The sequence below is a fragment of the Apium graveolens genome, chromosome 10 (assembly GCF_009905375.1).
Source record: "Apium graveolens cultivar Ventura chromosome 10, ASM990537v1, whole genome shotgun sequence".
NCBI classification, from domain to species: Eukaryota; Viridiplantae; Streptophyta; class Magnoliopsida; order Apiales; family Apiaceae; genus Apium; species Apium graveolens.
The window spans coordinates 237,797,701-237,811,277 of NC_133656.1; the positions used below are offsets into that span (position 1 = coordinate 237,797,701).

General features: G+C 34.8%; 1 protein-coding gene and 1 long non-coding RNA gene across 6 annotated transcripts in view; one reads left to right on the forward strand and one right to left on the reverse strand.

Annotated features, from left to right (window-relative positions):
- LOC141689181 (uncharacterized) overlaps positions 1 to 13,301 on the forward strand; it is a 28,163-nt gene extending 14,862 nt beyond the window's left edge. For 2 of the 5 annotated variants that reach the window (XR_012562279.1, XR_012562281.1), the window contains exons 5-9: positions 8,229 to 8,406; positions 12,506 to 12,584; positions 12,692 to 12,749; positions 12,840 to 12,889; positions 13,091 to 13,301. This is a non-coding gene — a long non-coding RNA (uncharacterized LOC141689181). Of the gene's footprint in view, positions 1 to 8,228; positions 8,407 to 8,979; positions 9,838 to 12,159; positions 12,220 to 12,352; positions 12,585 to 12,691; positions 12,750 to 12,839; positions 12,890 to 13,090 lie in introns of all 5 variants that reach the window. The other 3 variants (XR_012562280.1, XR_012562282.1, XR_012562283.1) reach the window with 3 other exon arrangements.
- On the reverse strand, positions 314 to 5,836 carry LOC141689287 (protein SUPPRESSOR OF GENE SILENCING 3-like). The gene is made up of 6 exons (XM_074493535.1): positions 5,717 to 5,836; positions 2,795 to 3,899; positions 2,341 to 2,635; positions 1,998 to 2,242; positions 1,593 to 1,750; positions 314 to 963 (listed from the first exon to the last, which is right to left on the reverse strand). Exons 2-6 carry the CDS (start codon positions 3,848 to 3,850, stop codon positions 762 to 764), a joined length of 1,956 nt encoding a protein of 651 aa, XP_074349636.1. The 5' UTR covers positions 3,851 to 3,899; positions 5,717 to 5,836; the 3' UTR covers positions 314 to 761.
- Positions 13,302 to 13,577: the final 276 nt, after the last annotated feature.

The window sequence follows — 13,577 nt, forward strand, 5'->3', positions numbered from 1 at the left end:
CCATGGTCAGGCGAGTCTATTTTTATACAATCATGTTACATCTCAAGTATTCTAATAAAAATCTCGCATGCTTTTTTTAAAATAGTTGGGAAAACGAAGAAGCTAGTTATATATGGAATACCATGATGCCTGACCGCCTGAGCTACTTCTAAATGCAATAATATGATGCTTAAACAATGGAGCAGTTTTGGCTAGTTGCAAAACTAACTAAATACATAATATAATAGCTGTGAAATATCTTCTGTAGGCACGTTTGACTAGCACATGTATTTCAGTTCTCTACATCAGCATAAGCTGATGACATGTGGTAGATGTCTAACCTAAGAAAGGAGTTTGCGGCACTTGTGGGGGCTGCAGAATCCCTTGCAATGGGCATCTCTATAACCTCAAGTGCACAAGGGTCAGCCAAATGTCGTACAAAAGAAACCAATTATAGATACATAGAATGGTCAAATGCAAAACCATGAGAAACGATTATAATTACCATTGATCAGCAACCATATTATAATGGGGCTAATCAAAGAGAACCATTCAAAAAATCCATCATAAACCCACAAAAAGCAAATTGAAACTTGCTTTTGGTAATCTTTTAGTTCTAGGCAGTTGCGATTTGAAGCCTGAAGCTCCATATCATAAGTTCTCATCAAAAGCTTAATAGTTTCATGATTCTAAAATCCATTTATTTTAGATTATGTTCCGCTGCTGCTGCTGCTCACCTCATCACTATCATTCTCTTCCCATAAAAATCTGGCGCTCTTCCTTCAACTGTTACGGCTGTACCTCCCCATCAGCCGAGCCAAATTTTCATCGAACTCTCTTTCCAGCTTTACATCTTCTTCGTATCTCTGCTTCCTTAGCTTTGCCTTCCTATCCTCCAGATCTTTGAAAAGTTTGTCCCTTTCCTCAGCAAAGTTGTCCATATCTTTTTTCTGAGACAAAATCAACATAGCACCTTGCTCGATCCTATTTCACGAACCCAAATATAGAAGAGGTGTAAACACAAATAACCAATTATGACTATGAATTTAAACAGTAAGAAAACAAGTAAATAACAGCGAAAAATGACTCTTTTTTTTAGTTTTTTAATGCATTTACACAATTACACACGATACAACTAGCAGACAACATATTTAGCACAAGTTCTAGCAGTTAGTTACACTAATATAAACTGCATCGACAATGACACATAAAAAGGCTTACAAGCTCAGTCGGAAAAGGTTACACAAGAGGCAATCTATAAATAATACAATTAAGAATCAATGGAGGAAGATGATAACTACATACTAACTAAAACATAGTAAGCAAAACCAGTAACACAATTTAGAAATGAAATCAATCTACAACATGACATGCAGACAAACCCAAGGGATTGATACTTCACAAAATACAAAAATTATGACCATGCTCACACTTAACATCCACACAGTGCCAAAGGTCCAACAACTAGTAGCTAATTAACATCACCAACATGCAGAAACTGTTACAATACCCGTGTTAAACATAAGCTAAATCTTACCGTGGTTTTTTTATGGCATAGAAAGAAGATATGCATATACACAAGTAACACTGTTCACATACTATTTGCATTGTACCTGGATTGACGATCGGCTGCTGAAGAAGAATTTTCCATATAGATCTTAATTTTCTCCCTCTTCTCTTGCTGTATCTTCTCAAAAATCGCCGCCCTCTCATTGCTGGCTTTGTTAATTAGCCTGAGTTGCTCTCTATAAAATTCTTCTTGAATGTCCATCTAAAGAAAAATAAAATTCCCAACATCAGGTAAAAATGCACCCAATTGCTTTTCTTAAAAAATAATTAAATTTACTCTCTGCAATTAGAGAACTGAAGCATACAACTCAGATGTGACATAACAAGATGTGACAACTGGAGATACCGATTGTAAGTGAATTGTGCATCAGAAGACAATATACACTTGCACAGAGTTCCAAACAGTCATACAATATATTCCCTATCTGTTATAAAGGATCACTGATTACCTCCTCCTTGATTTGCTCGTGATGCATTTTGGTCCTCTGTCGCACTATGCGATTCTCTTCCAGGGTCTTGCCCAATTTCTCAGTCAAAGCACCAAACGACTCTTCAAGCGTTTTTGAATGTTTTTTCTCCTTCACAGCTTCATTCTTGTACCAGTGGAGGAGATGATTGTCCTCGTTCATCTGCTTCATTGGGTTAACTACCATCTCCTCGTAAGATCTCATCTCAAACTTGAGTTTGGATTTTCCTAGCAAATCAAAGATAAGAAAAATCTACTTAAATAAAGAAGAGGAAAATGAGGAAAGAGGTACTCTTAACACAAGTAATGGTGGTAAAATAGTGCACCTTGAGAATGCTGATTAAATTTATCGATATCTCCTCTCTCTGCCATGTAACCATACAGCAGGCGCTGGCCGCCAGGGAGAAACAGCTTATGTCGACGATCCCAAGCTTCACGGTTTGTTCCTTGTTCCTCGAAATGCTTGCTTAATCGCTCAGCCTCAAAATAACCAACAGCTGAGGGCTCAAAGATGAGGACGCTCATACCTCGATGCCCTTGCGGGCCATATGAGTGCCGTGATCTCACTGCTGCATAATTATTGAAGTACTCAAGAAGCTCGGGATTTCCCATTCCAATCCACTGAAAATGCAATATTAAGTTAAAAGGTAAGGCACAAAGAACAAACGGACAAAGAAAGGATTGTTCACCACATGGTAGGCCTCTTTCACATTCGAAGCTTTATTTGTCACTCAATACATAAGGGTGCATTATCCAATAGCATGTTAAGAGAAAATTTACCTTTCCATTTTCGTCTCTGTCAAGTTGGGTGTTCATAATTATGACCATAGGCGGCCATACTATTGTTCGATCCCTGACTTCACTCTGGTTTAAACCCTCCCACTTTCCGAAGGCTTCGCCAGCAGGGATTACAGAGCTTCCCCTCCTACGCAGCTCCTCATCCAACAGTTTAGCAAGTAGCCTGTGGGCCTTTGCCCTTCTTTTTCCCTTAGTTTTAGCATGGGTGATCAGGGGCCGCAGTCCACGATACCAGTCAATAGCACCGGGCCCTCCATGACATGCTGGGCAGTGCCACTGCCTATCAGGTTCATTAATTTCCTCTGTTTTCATCTCATCTAGGGTTTCAAAGAAAATCTTAAGTAATGTACTCTTCTTCAGAGTCTCGTGACTCTTTTGGCTTTCATCAGAGTCATATTCATCCGAATCATTAATATCTTCAGTATTAAAATCCTCTTCGTCACCACTTTTATCGACATATTTTTCTTCCTCTTTGTCATCCGTAGCATCGGTAGGGTTGAGAGCAGGTACATTATACACCTTTTCTACCTCAGACGGGTTACTGCGCCATTGCCACCCTTTCTCAAGAGGAGGTATAACAGCTGGTTGATCATAATGGTTCACATACTCTTTAGAAGATTGATTCCAACCTCTGCCAGCTGGCCTTCTATTTTCGCCTGCTGGTGCTGCAAAGGAATTGGCCGAACCCTTTCCTGCCCAGGCATTGACAGGCTGCTTAGTTTTTGGCCAGGCATTAGAAGGCCCCTTGGCTCCTGTCCGGGAATTAGAAAGCCCCTTAGCTCCTGTCCAGGGATTGCCTGAAACTTTCGTACTGGAGTTCTGATTCCCCACATTTTCTACAAATCTGTTTCTGGGCTTTCTAGCTACCTCCTCCCAGCCTCCATCCTGTTCAGAATCGAGACTTACGGCTGATACCCTATCAACCACTTGATCAGCCCAGCGATCAGAAACTTGAGCGACATTTTTTCCTTTGGCCGATTCAGTTGAACCAGCAGTAGGTAGTTTCGCACCAGATCCTCCCCCTATTCTTGAACTCATCGTTTAAATGCCCAAAACACAGTTCCTGACACAGTAGTTGTTTTAACTCCTATCATAAAAAAAACATGTTAAATGACAGAAAGTCTCGACTTTTATAAACTTCTATTTACACCAAAATTTGGTATACCCTGCAACATTTAGCATAAAAGGAACGATAACAATAACATAAACAAAAAACAGACATGCTCAGACCCTATACATTACAACACTATCACAATCAAAGCACAATAATCCGCACACAAAGATACTCCAAATTTTGATCATCCATGCCTATAGAAAAATGTTTGAAAAAAAACATTTAAGACCCTTCGAACAATGTATAACCAGATTTATATGGGAATAGAACCGCAAGAAAAAGTCAGTATATTAAATAAACATAAATCCCCAGAAGCTAACAATGTAAGACTCATTCAATCAAATATATGAACGAATTACTTAAGGTGCATACACAAAGGTGTACAGTGTATATAACAAGAGCAACAACAACATTACAAACACAAAATAAACAATCTAAAACCTTTTATATATTTATGTTCATGCTCTAAAAAAATTCTATTATCAATACATGTACACAAACAAGTAACAACAATTAAAACAAAAAACACAAATGTGCAGAAATTTTAACCTTAAAACCTATAACATCACTAAAGAAAGTTTGGATACCGGAAAGGCAGAAACAAATAAGTTAACATACAAAGGTATAACAGCACAGACTCACACATATGACAGATACATCAAACAAGTCTAGATGGTGTATACATACATTTGACAGATAAATAAACAATCAAACCAACAAAAACCACACAAGCACATACACCTTACAGACAGTATTAACCTCTAAATGATGTACACACTAACTTTCTAATCTTCAGTTAATGTATATAAACTACTAATAGACAGTGAAATGCACAAAAGTACACATAAATTACACATAAAATCGTAAAAATTGTGAAAATAAAAAACAAGTTTAAATAACAGAAACAAATAGCATAATATATAGAAACATAACAAGGATAAAATTAAAACATTAAACAAGTCTATATAGTGTTTGCATACATTTAATACACAAAAACCATAAAAACACCTTACAACATCAAAATCCCGATGTATATGTACTCTAAATCATTGCAATCAATATAACATGTATATGACCAAATAATCACCACTAAGAACACAAATATATTCATAAACTAAGCTTAAAACCCTTAAAATCACAAAAATGAAGAAAACAATATATGAAATATAACATCACATATATATAACAAAAATAATAGAAAAGTCTAGATGTCGTATACATACATTTGACCCACGGAAACAACACTTGCACCAAAAAAACCATAAAAAATTCACAAAAAACACCTTATAGTATTTAAACCTAGGATAATATAAACCTTGGATTATTTTAATCAACAAAATTGTGTATAAACAACTAATAAACACGATAAACACAAATTTGGACATAAATTAAGATTAGAACCCTTTAAAATGACTAATTAATAGTTGGAATGCCCGAAAACTGTAAGATAATATACGAAAATATAACAACAAATATACCAAAAACAATAGACAAGTCTAGGCGTTGTATATATTCACTAGACACACGAAAACAACAATCGCATCAACAATAACTTTAAAAGCACATAAAAACATTTTACAGTATTAAAACTCTAACATATAATCGCTAGATCATTTTAATCAACAAAACATGTATATAAACAACAAATAAACACTAAAACCACGAATCTACAAATGAATTAAGCTTTAAGACACTAAAAACATGAAAAAGGTACAAATAATAGATACATAAAATGATCATTAAAACAAGATTGCGACAGAAAAATTGAGTGAATAGATAGAGAAATATACCTGAGTGTGATCGAGAGAGATGAAATAGAGTTTTTTGGCAAGGGTTGTGTGCGTGAATATGTTGTATGTATATTTTAGAGAGAGAGATAGAGAGAGGGGTGAAATAAGTATGACTTTTTGTGAAAACAAGGGGCGTGTGTTATAATCTTGAAGACTCTAGATTTCAAAAAATTTAGTATTTCGGTGTATCTTCTCAAATATGGTGGGCCCCATTCATAGTATTTTCTTTATCTCAGTGAAAGTTAATTTTTTTATTGTAGTACTTCTATTAAAAGAATTTTTTTAAAATATGAAATTATTCTCTTTCTTCATTTTCTTTACTTTATGCTCAGTATACCTTTAAAAGAATACTAAAGATTTATATATGGAATCATAATTCCAAGCTTTTTAGGAAATTCAAATAAAGTACCATTTTTTTATTAGTTGATATTCGATCGTATCATATAAGTTGTAAGAATTTTATTCATCATACTTTAAAAAGTTGCACAATACTTTAGTTGGTAATAGTACCACTCGCAAGACACTCTTAATGGGCCAACTTGTAAAGAGTTGGTCCATGCACATCGCTCTCTCCGGGAGGTTGGCCGCCTTTCCTAGATCTTCTCATTTTCAAGAAGATCTCAGGCTTGATCCGACCTTCCCCACAATGAGATTTCCCGGCTAATTAGCGCGAGTAGCAGAACAAGATCTATTTACTTGAGGCTTCCCAGAGTTGGGAATGACACCCGAAATTTATTTTAGGACTTGGATTAAGCACTTATTCTTACGATCATGATATAAAAGAATATAAGTCCCTTTGATATGCAAATGTAAAATATATTTTAATAACTTCAAAATTTGATGAAAATGTTCGAACACCAGTAGTACATGACATAATATGACCTATTTTAATCCAAATTTCACGATCTTTTAGAAATCTTGTTTATGTATCCAAAAAATTATTAATTTTGTATATATTTATTATATCGGGAGTCATCCTAAGAATATATGACACAAAATTGGCAAAACAAATATGTAAATAGTTTATTTTGTACAATATTTTTATCTAGATTTGAAATTTCTAAAAAACTATTATATGGCCGTGACAAAACACGGTTTAGTCAACGAGTATATCAATATCCAAATATTTTAGTTCCCTACCTTATTTGACATTTTTGAGTTTCAAGCAAATGGGCCGATATGTGTTTTTATTCTTAAATTTTATATTCTATTTGAAACAAAATTTTGGATAGTATATTCTTATAATCTATACAAATTCAAATTAAAAGTATGTTATTCACACAATTGGTTTAATTAGCTTGGTTATCATGGCACATGGGGTTTTGATCATGGTTATTTTCAACGATACAAAGCTCATTGATTGTAATTCCGAGATTCTAGCTACATTCTAGTTTGACAGACTCATGAAGATTGTAGATCTAGTGAGAGCATCAATCGCTATATATTTAGTTGATGTATTGAGAAAAAATATATATTAAGTGATGTTTGGTTATTGTGTTTGTTTGGAAAAATTGTTAATATATTTTCATATTTTTACATTTTAGTTTAGTGATTTCTTGTCTTATGTTTGGAAAAACTCCGTATGAGAATATTGTAACCCTAAATATAATTTGCTATAATTTTAAATGGTATTTTTCAATATCATGCATTTCTCTTTTATTTTTAACTTTTTCGTGATAAATTAACTTGATTCTGTGACACACTTCATTAGGAAAATCAACTTTGTAAATTTAAAATGGGAATAATGTGTAAGAGTTACCATGAAATATAATGAGATGTATTGACTCCGTATATATTAAATTTATGGATACATTCATATAAACTTAATAACAAAATGTTGAAGCCATTAGAGAATAAACAACTTCTTGAAAATTTAGGACATATACAGAGAAAACTGGAAACATATATGTATGTAATAAAAACCTTGGAACTAAGAAGGACTACTAGACCTAATCATCATTTCATGTGAGGTGTATACTTTAATTAATTCTAGGAACTAGTGGGGGTAATATGTTTGAGATTTTGTCTAATATATAGTTACACTCAAAGTCTATGTTACTCGGACTCGGTTAAAAGTGTCCGATATGGACACGTGTCCAGTATCGGACTCGGCAACATTTTGAAAAATACACATGTTTTTGGCTTAAAATAAGTGTCCAAGTCCGAGTGTCCATGTCCAAGTGTCGAGGGTATTCGGAGGTAAAATGAAGAGTTCGAGTAACATAGTATATGCTGAACGGAACTTATTCATTTTTTCGAAGGGCGGTGATAAATTTAATTGTACTTTAGTCTCCATTATCATGTATAATAATTTTTATGTTGCATTATTATGTCTATTAAGTTCTTTTGTGATTGCTATTGATCTACACATCATTCTTTACGTTTGTAATCTATTCTCGATGGTATGTCAGATGTTGTAGTTGTCATCTTCATTTCTTTAAATGCAGTAAATATATTAATTTTGTTATGATTTTGAGTGCAATTCTGACTTTAAAATTTAATTTTTCTTTAGATGAGGAGTTACCTGGCTTTCTAAACATAAAGAGGAGTTTTTGAAAAACTTGCAGCAGGAAATGCAAGAGTAGGTGGAAGATTCTTCTTGAGCAGAGGACTACCAAAAAAGTATTTTTCCGTGTTCCTTTGTCTGAGGATTGAAAAACTCCCTAGTATTCCGTTCACATTCGATGTAGGTATTATCATATTGCCTTGTTAAAATTGCTATTAGTTAGAATTTTGTCCTGTTTGAATATTGACGAATGAGACATGTGATGATAATTTTTGTATGTTGGACCATTCTGCCGACCATTGAAAGTTGCTTGCTATTCCAATTTTGAAGTTTATGATTGAATTTTACTTTCTTTATTATATGTTATTTTCATCCTTTTTTTGCTAAATGGTATGTATATTAGAAAGAAAAAAATATGCAGGGGTTGACCCGTGCTCTATGACAAACCATAGAGAGGACTATCTATCATCAATCTACAACAAGAAGATTGATAATAGAAAGAAAAAATGGGAAGAAAAACCCTAAACCCCAAGAACCCTACACAGAATCATCTAGCCAAATACTAAAGAAAAAAGAATTGGCATGCTTAATAAACCAATTCGAACTAGACAATTATGTTCTAATATTCACAATAATACCATCTAGCAATTTAGTAGGACTTAAACAGCCTTTATCGTGAGCTTTCATTTTGTTCTTTCCACAAATGATAATAAAAAACCTGAGCTGCTAGCAAATCTGTCCAAAATGTATTTACCAGATGGACACCAAGGAGGGAAGCTAGCTTTTGAAGAATAAAACTGCTATAAGGACATGTGATGAAAAAGTGACTCGAATCCTCAATGCCCCCTGTTAAGGACCAAGGCCCAATCCATCTATGTTGATGAGCTAGTCCAGTTAAGTAGTTAAAGCCTTTTCCAGTTAGGGTGCACATGTTAGCACATTGTTCTAGTTTGATTTAGTAGAAATAAATGTGTAGCTGTAGTAGTACTGCAGTGGTCCTGGGTGTAGTCGTTATTTTTGTCATGGTCTAGCATCACTCCAAAAGAGAGACAACTGTCTATCATGTCAGGGCAAAGGGTCTGTATAAGAAAAGGAAATGGTGCATTGTAAAGCATCATGGAAAAATGAATAGATGCAAACTTTTCCCTCTGCAAACGCTCTTTTATGTTTAGTTTACTTTGTTTTCACCCCCCAACACAGAGATAGCAGTGCTGATCTACCTGAAGACCAAACGAAGCCAGCTGGGAATCCATTCATGGTGTGTGTGTACCTGTTGATTGATAGTCTGTGCCACACAAACTGATGCCAGGGAACTTCAAGCAAACGTAACCGGATAGTGTCCCAAATATTCCAGATTCTGAGTTTAGATAGTAACATACCATTTCAAAGAAACAGGTCGTTCTTTTCTAAATCAAAAGCAGGATAGTCAAACTTAGCCAGCCAGGTAGTTATGAGTGATGTATGTGATGTCTGGAGTTTGGCAGTGGAAGACGCCATTCACCCGACCTGAATAATTCATGAACCAGTGTATTATGCTGAAGGCCAGATCGAGTAACAATAAGATTTCGATTAAACGAAGGTATTTAACCGAATACCAAGGTATGATAGTGGCCAGGTACTAATTCTACAACCCAGTGTCCCAATATATCAATCCATTCTTTTGGCTGTCGAGTAGTATACTTAATTGTGTAGAGTTCACTTCTTGTGAAAAAATAATCTTCAAACCACATTATTGTTGCAAATAGTGTGAGATTCTCTTAGTCCCTGTAACAGACTTTGTATCCTCGAGGATTAAATAATGTCATTTGCAAACAAACTGCAGATGTATGCATCCCGAACCTTCCTTGCCTATCCTGATATCTTTATATAGGTTTTTGTTATTACCTCTTTGTATCATATTCAATATACTTAGCCTAAGATGTTAAGAAGTTGGGAGGGGGCAGCAGTTCCCTTGTCTCAGGCCTCCAAGTGGTTTAAAATTTATCTGTAGCATGTAGGCGAGCCATTGATTAAGATAGAAATTTTGAAACTGCTAAAAATCCTTGTACTCACATGATCCATTTTAATTTAGGCAGCATAGCTGTAGGTGGTCGGGGGGGGGGGGGGGGGGGGAGGACCCCACTCGATTTTGTAATAGACCTACCCAAGGTCCTTTTGAGGATGATACCAGCTTTTTATTTTTTATGTTTAAGGTCGCTGATGATTTCTAAATTGATTAATATAGTTCTGAAACTGTTTTCTTGATGAAACCAGTGATAAGACTGTATATAATACTATTAGACAGGATATTTAGGAGTAGTCGATTGTGCAATTGATAAGTTTTATCGGCCTAAAATATGTTGGTCTGAGGGCATCCTATTTTTGAGGTAAATGTGATGAAGGGGGAATGTAGCTATTTTACTTTGACAAGTCTCCAACTTGCTAACTCCTCTAGTTGAAAGAGATATCAGACAAGGTACTTTTTGATGGATCTCCGTTAAGACAATATGCATAGGGGTCTAATTTCCATTACCAAATTATTCCTCCTTTTGACAACAACGTGATGAAAGATTCTGATACGCATCCCTCCCCCCTCCCCAAACAGAGATCCATATATATACGGTTTGTGCCTCGGCCTGCTGAATTTTTGGTCACAGAGTTTGTTCTTGAAGCTATGGAATATATGCAAGGCTGTTTTCTAGTATCTAATTTTCATAACGAAATATTCCTCCTTTCGATGACAACTTGATGAAACATTTTGATACTCACCCCTGCCCCCTCCCCAAACAGAGATCCTTGTGCCTCAGCGTGCTGATTTCTGGTCATGGAGTTTGTATTGTTTCTTGAAACTGTGGATTATATTCAAGGTTGTTGTCTAGTTTATTAGCCTCTGCAAGTTTTGCTTCCGATTGTTAGATTTAGATCTGGATATCTAGGTTCATAAATACATAAATATTCCAGCCTTTAATAGTCTGTCTGGCTATCTTAGAAGTTGTTATTGCTGTGAATATTGTCCAATTAACAGACTATTAAGTGATATGTTCTACTATATAGGAGAGAAATGAGGTTTGTATGTTTTGAACTCTGAACTGTGAACTCTACGAGATACAAATACAGGCCTAGTGCAGAGACAGTGCAAATGAATACGGAACACACTATGACATATAATGAGATTTATTTCTTATTAAATAGGTTATGAAATTGTAAGGTTAATTCACATAAACTTTATCTTATGTTTTGACACCATTTGAAAAGAAAGGAAAGCTTCGAAATTAAAGATATATATGTATGTAATATATTATGTGAAATTGATATCTGTACAGAATATAAACCTAGGAACTAACAAGGAATAGCAGACCTTATTATCATATCATGTCAAAATATAATTTTATTAGGTACTAGGGCTTGTTGATATCTACACAGAATATATATTTGCACGTGTACAGTAAGTTTTTTGGTTTTTTGCATACAATTTGATTGCAACTTTCCTAATTTTTTTTATATGTTCTTGATGTATTGATGGAATAAGAAGTGTTATGCAAATTATTTCATACCCTTTGTGTACATATAAAAATTTGAAATATCTTCATCATAGCTCTTCACATTTTTTTGCTTTTATTGTTATGTTGGATCCATACTGATAACAATTTACAGCTAGTCAAGTACAAACTACAAGCTAGCTACAAGACTAGTATAGGTATCTTTCTAGGGTTTAACTGTTGTCTGTTGCTTAAGGACTCATAATTTTGTCACTTTAATTTTTACTGGAAATCTGGAATAGTATATTTATAAAATATTACTCTTTTTTGTGTAGAAGTTTGTATCGAGAACAGAAATTTTTTAAAACTATTATATGCAAGTATAAGAGGGGGGGGGATTGAGTTCTGATGGAAATTATATGGTAGGGAGTATAATGACAAATGCATGTGATTTACCAAAAACTTGTATAATCCTGCAGCCTGCAGAAAAGTTGTGACTTTGTCAGCAAACTGCAACTTCAAATAAGAGAAATCATTGGGTATGAGACTATGAGTTATTCTTTTCTTTTCTGTTCTGTGTATATCCTCGTGTCTTTCTTGTATTTTGTCTGAATTAGTTAGTCTGATCAAGTATTTTGTCTAATTTTGGTGCTTCCGATTGTGGCTGAATAGTTAGTCTGGTGATCAAGTGTTACGTGTTTCATATACATACACACCAATGCTCCACACAGGCATGAAAGCATTTGAATTTACTCCACACAGTTTTAAGTGCATTGACTGCATAACAAAAATTTTTAAGGACACAACACTTTAAAATGTGTGCAGGAAAGTCAAGACTCAAGTCTAAAAAACGGAGGGAGCATAATTTTAGATCCAAGTGCAGGCGAGGAGGGTGTATTTATTGGTAGACACTTATGCATGAATTGAAGATTGATTTTGCTATTATATAATCACTATAATGACAATTTTACTCTTCGTGCCTAAGTATCAACTTTATCTTACTTATTTCAGAAGAGAGGCAAGCAAGATTTTTTTTGCATTAGAGGGACAAGTCCGGATAAAATACCGCGTAAGAAGCTACTCGTAGGTTGCAGCTACATTGATTATGGTTTATCTGTAACTCATTTTTTCTTAACTGACATCGAAGTTTTGTGTTCAGGTGACTGTAGAAAAGGCTGATAGGAGATCAATTCCTTGTGCGGGAAATAGGTATCTACATACCCTTGCTAATTTCGTTTCTCTTTTTGGGTTAACTGAAACATAAGAAGCTTTATCACATCAATTCTCCGGGATATCTTACAAATATGAATGCTTTCTTACATCAGTGCTCAACTTAATCATGTAGTATCTTTTCTCTTGAACAATTTTTTGTCAATGCTCATCAGTCACCAATTTATTTCTGGTATATAGGTTACATATCCGAGCTCATTCCAATTTTGCGGATCTTTTTGTTGAGATTTGGAATAAGATCTTTAAAGTTGAAAGAAGGTCGAAGACATTCATTATTTATGATTCTGAAACACGAGGATCTTGTCTGTGAGTTCCCTTTATATATAAATGTGTGATTGCTAAAATGAAATAGAACAATATATTTTGGATTCCTGGTCTGATTTATAAATTATGCTGTTATAGTAAAGAAACAGATATCAGAGCACGGTTGGATAGCTCAAGTGGTAAAGGGCTTATCCTCTGTCGTCCCAGATCCTGGGTTCGATCCTGGCTCACCCCGAGAATTTCTGAGAACAGATACTCATTTGTAAGGCTATAAGCCAAAATTAGGCAAAAAAAAAAAACAGATATCATTTACGATGACTACAAAGATGAAGATGGCTACCTTTGCATACCTTGAATTTTTTCAATCTAGTTATATCGGAGGTTTTTAAAGTGCTCAACACAA

What these genes read in the sequence shown, in the direction of transcription:
- LOC141689287 (XM_074493535.1), bottom strand. Translation starts at nt 3,850, where the DNA reads ATGAGTTCAAGAATAGGGGGAGGATCTGGTGCGAAACTACCTACTGCT. An exon ending in ACAGAGACGAAAATGGAAAG is followed by an intron (nt 2,636 to 2,794) that starts GTAAATTTTCTC and finishes TTGCATTTTCAG; the next exon opens with TGGATTGGAATGGGAAATCC. An exon ending in ACGAGCAAATCAAGGAGGAG is followed by an intron (nt 1,751 to 1,997) that starts GTAATCAGTGAT and finishes ATTTTTCTTTAG; the next exon opens with ATGGACATTCAAGAAGAATT.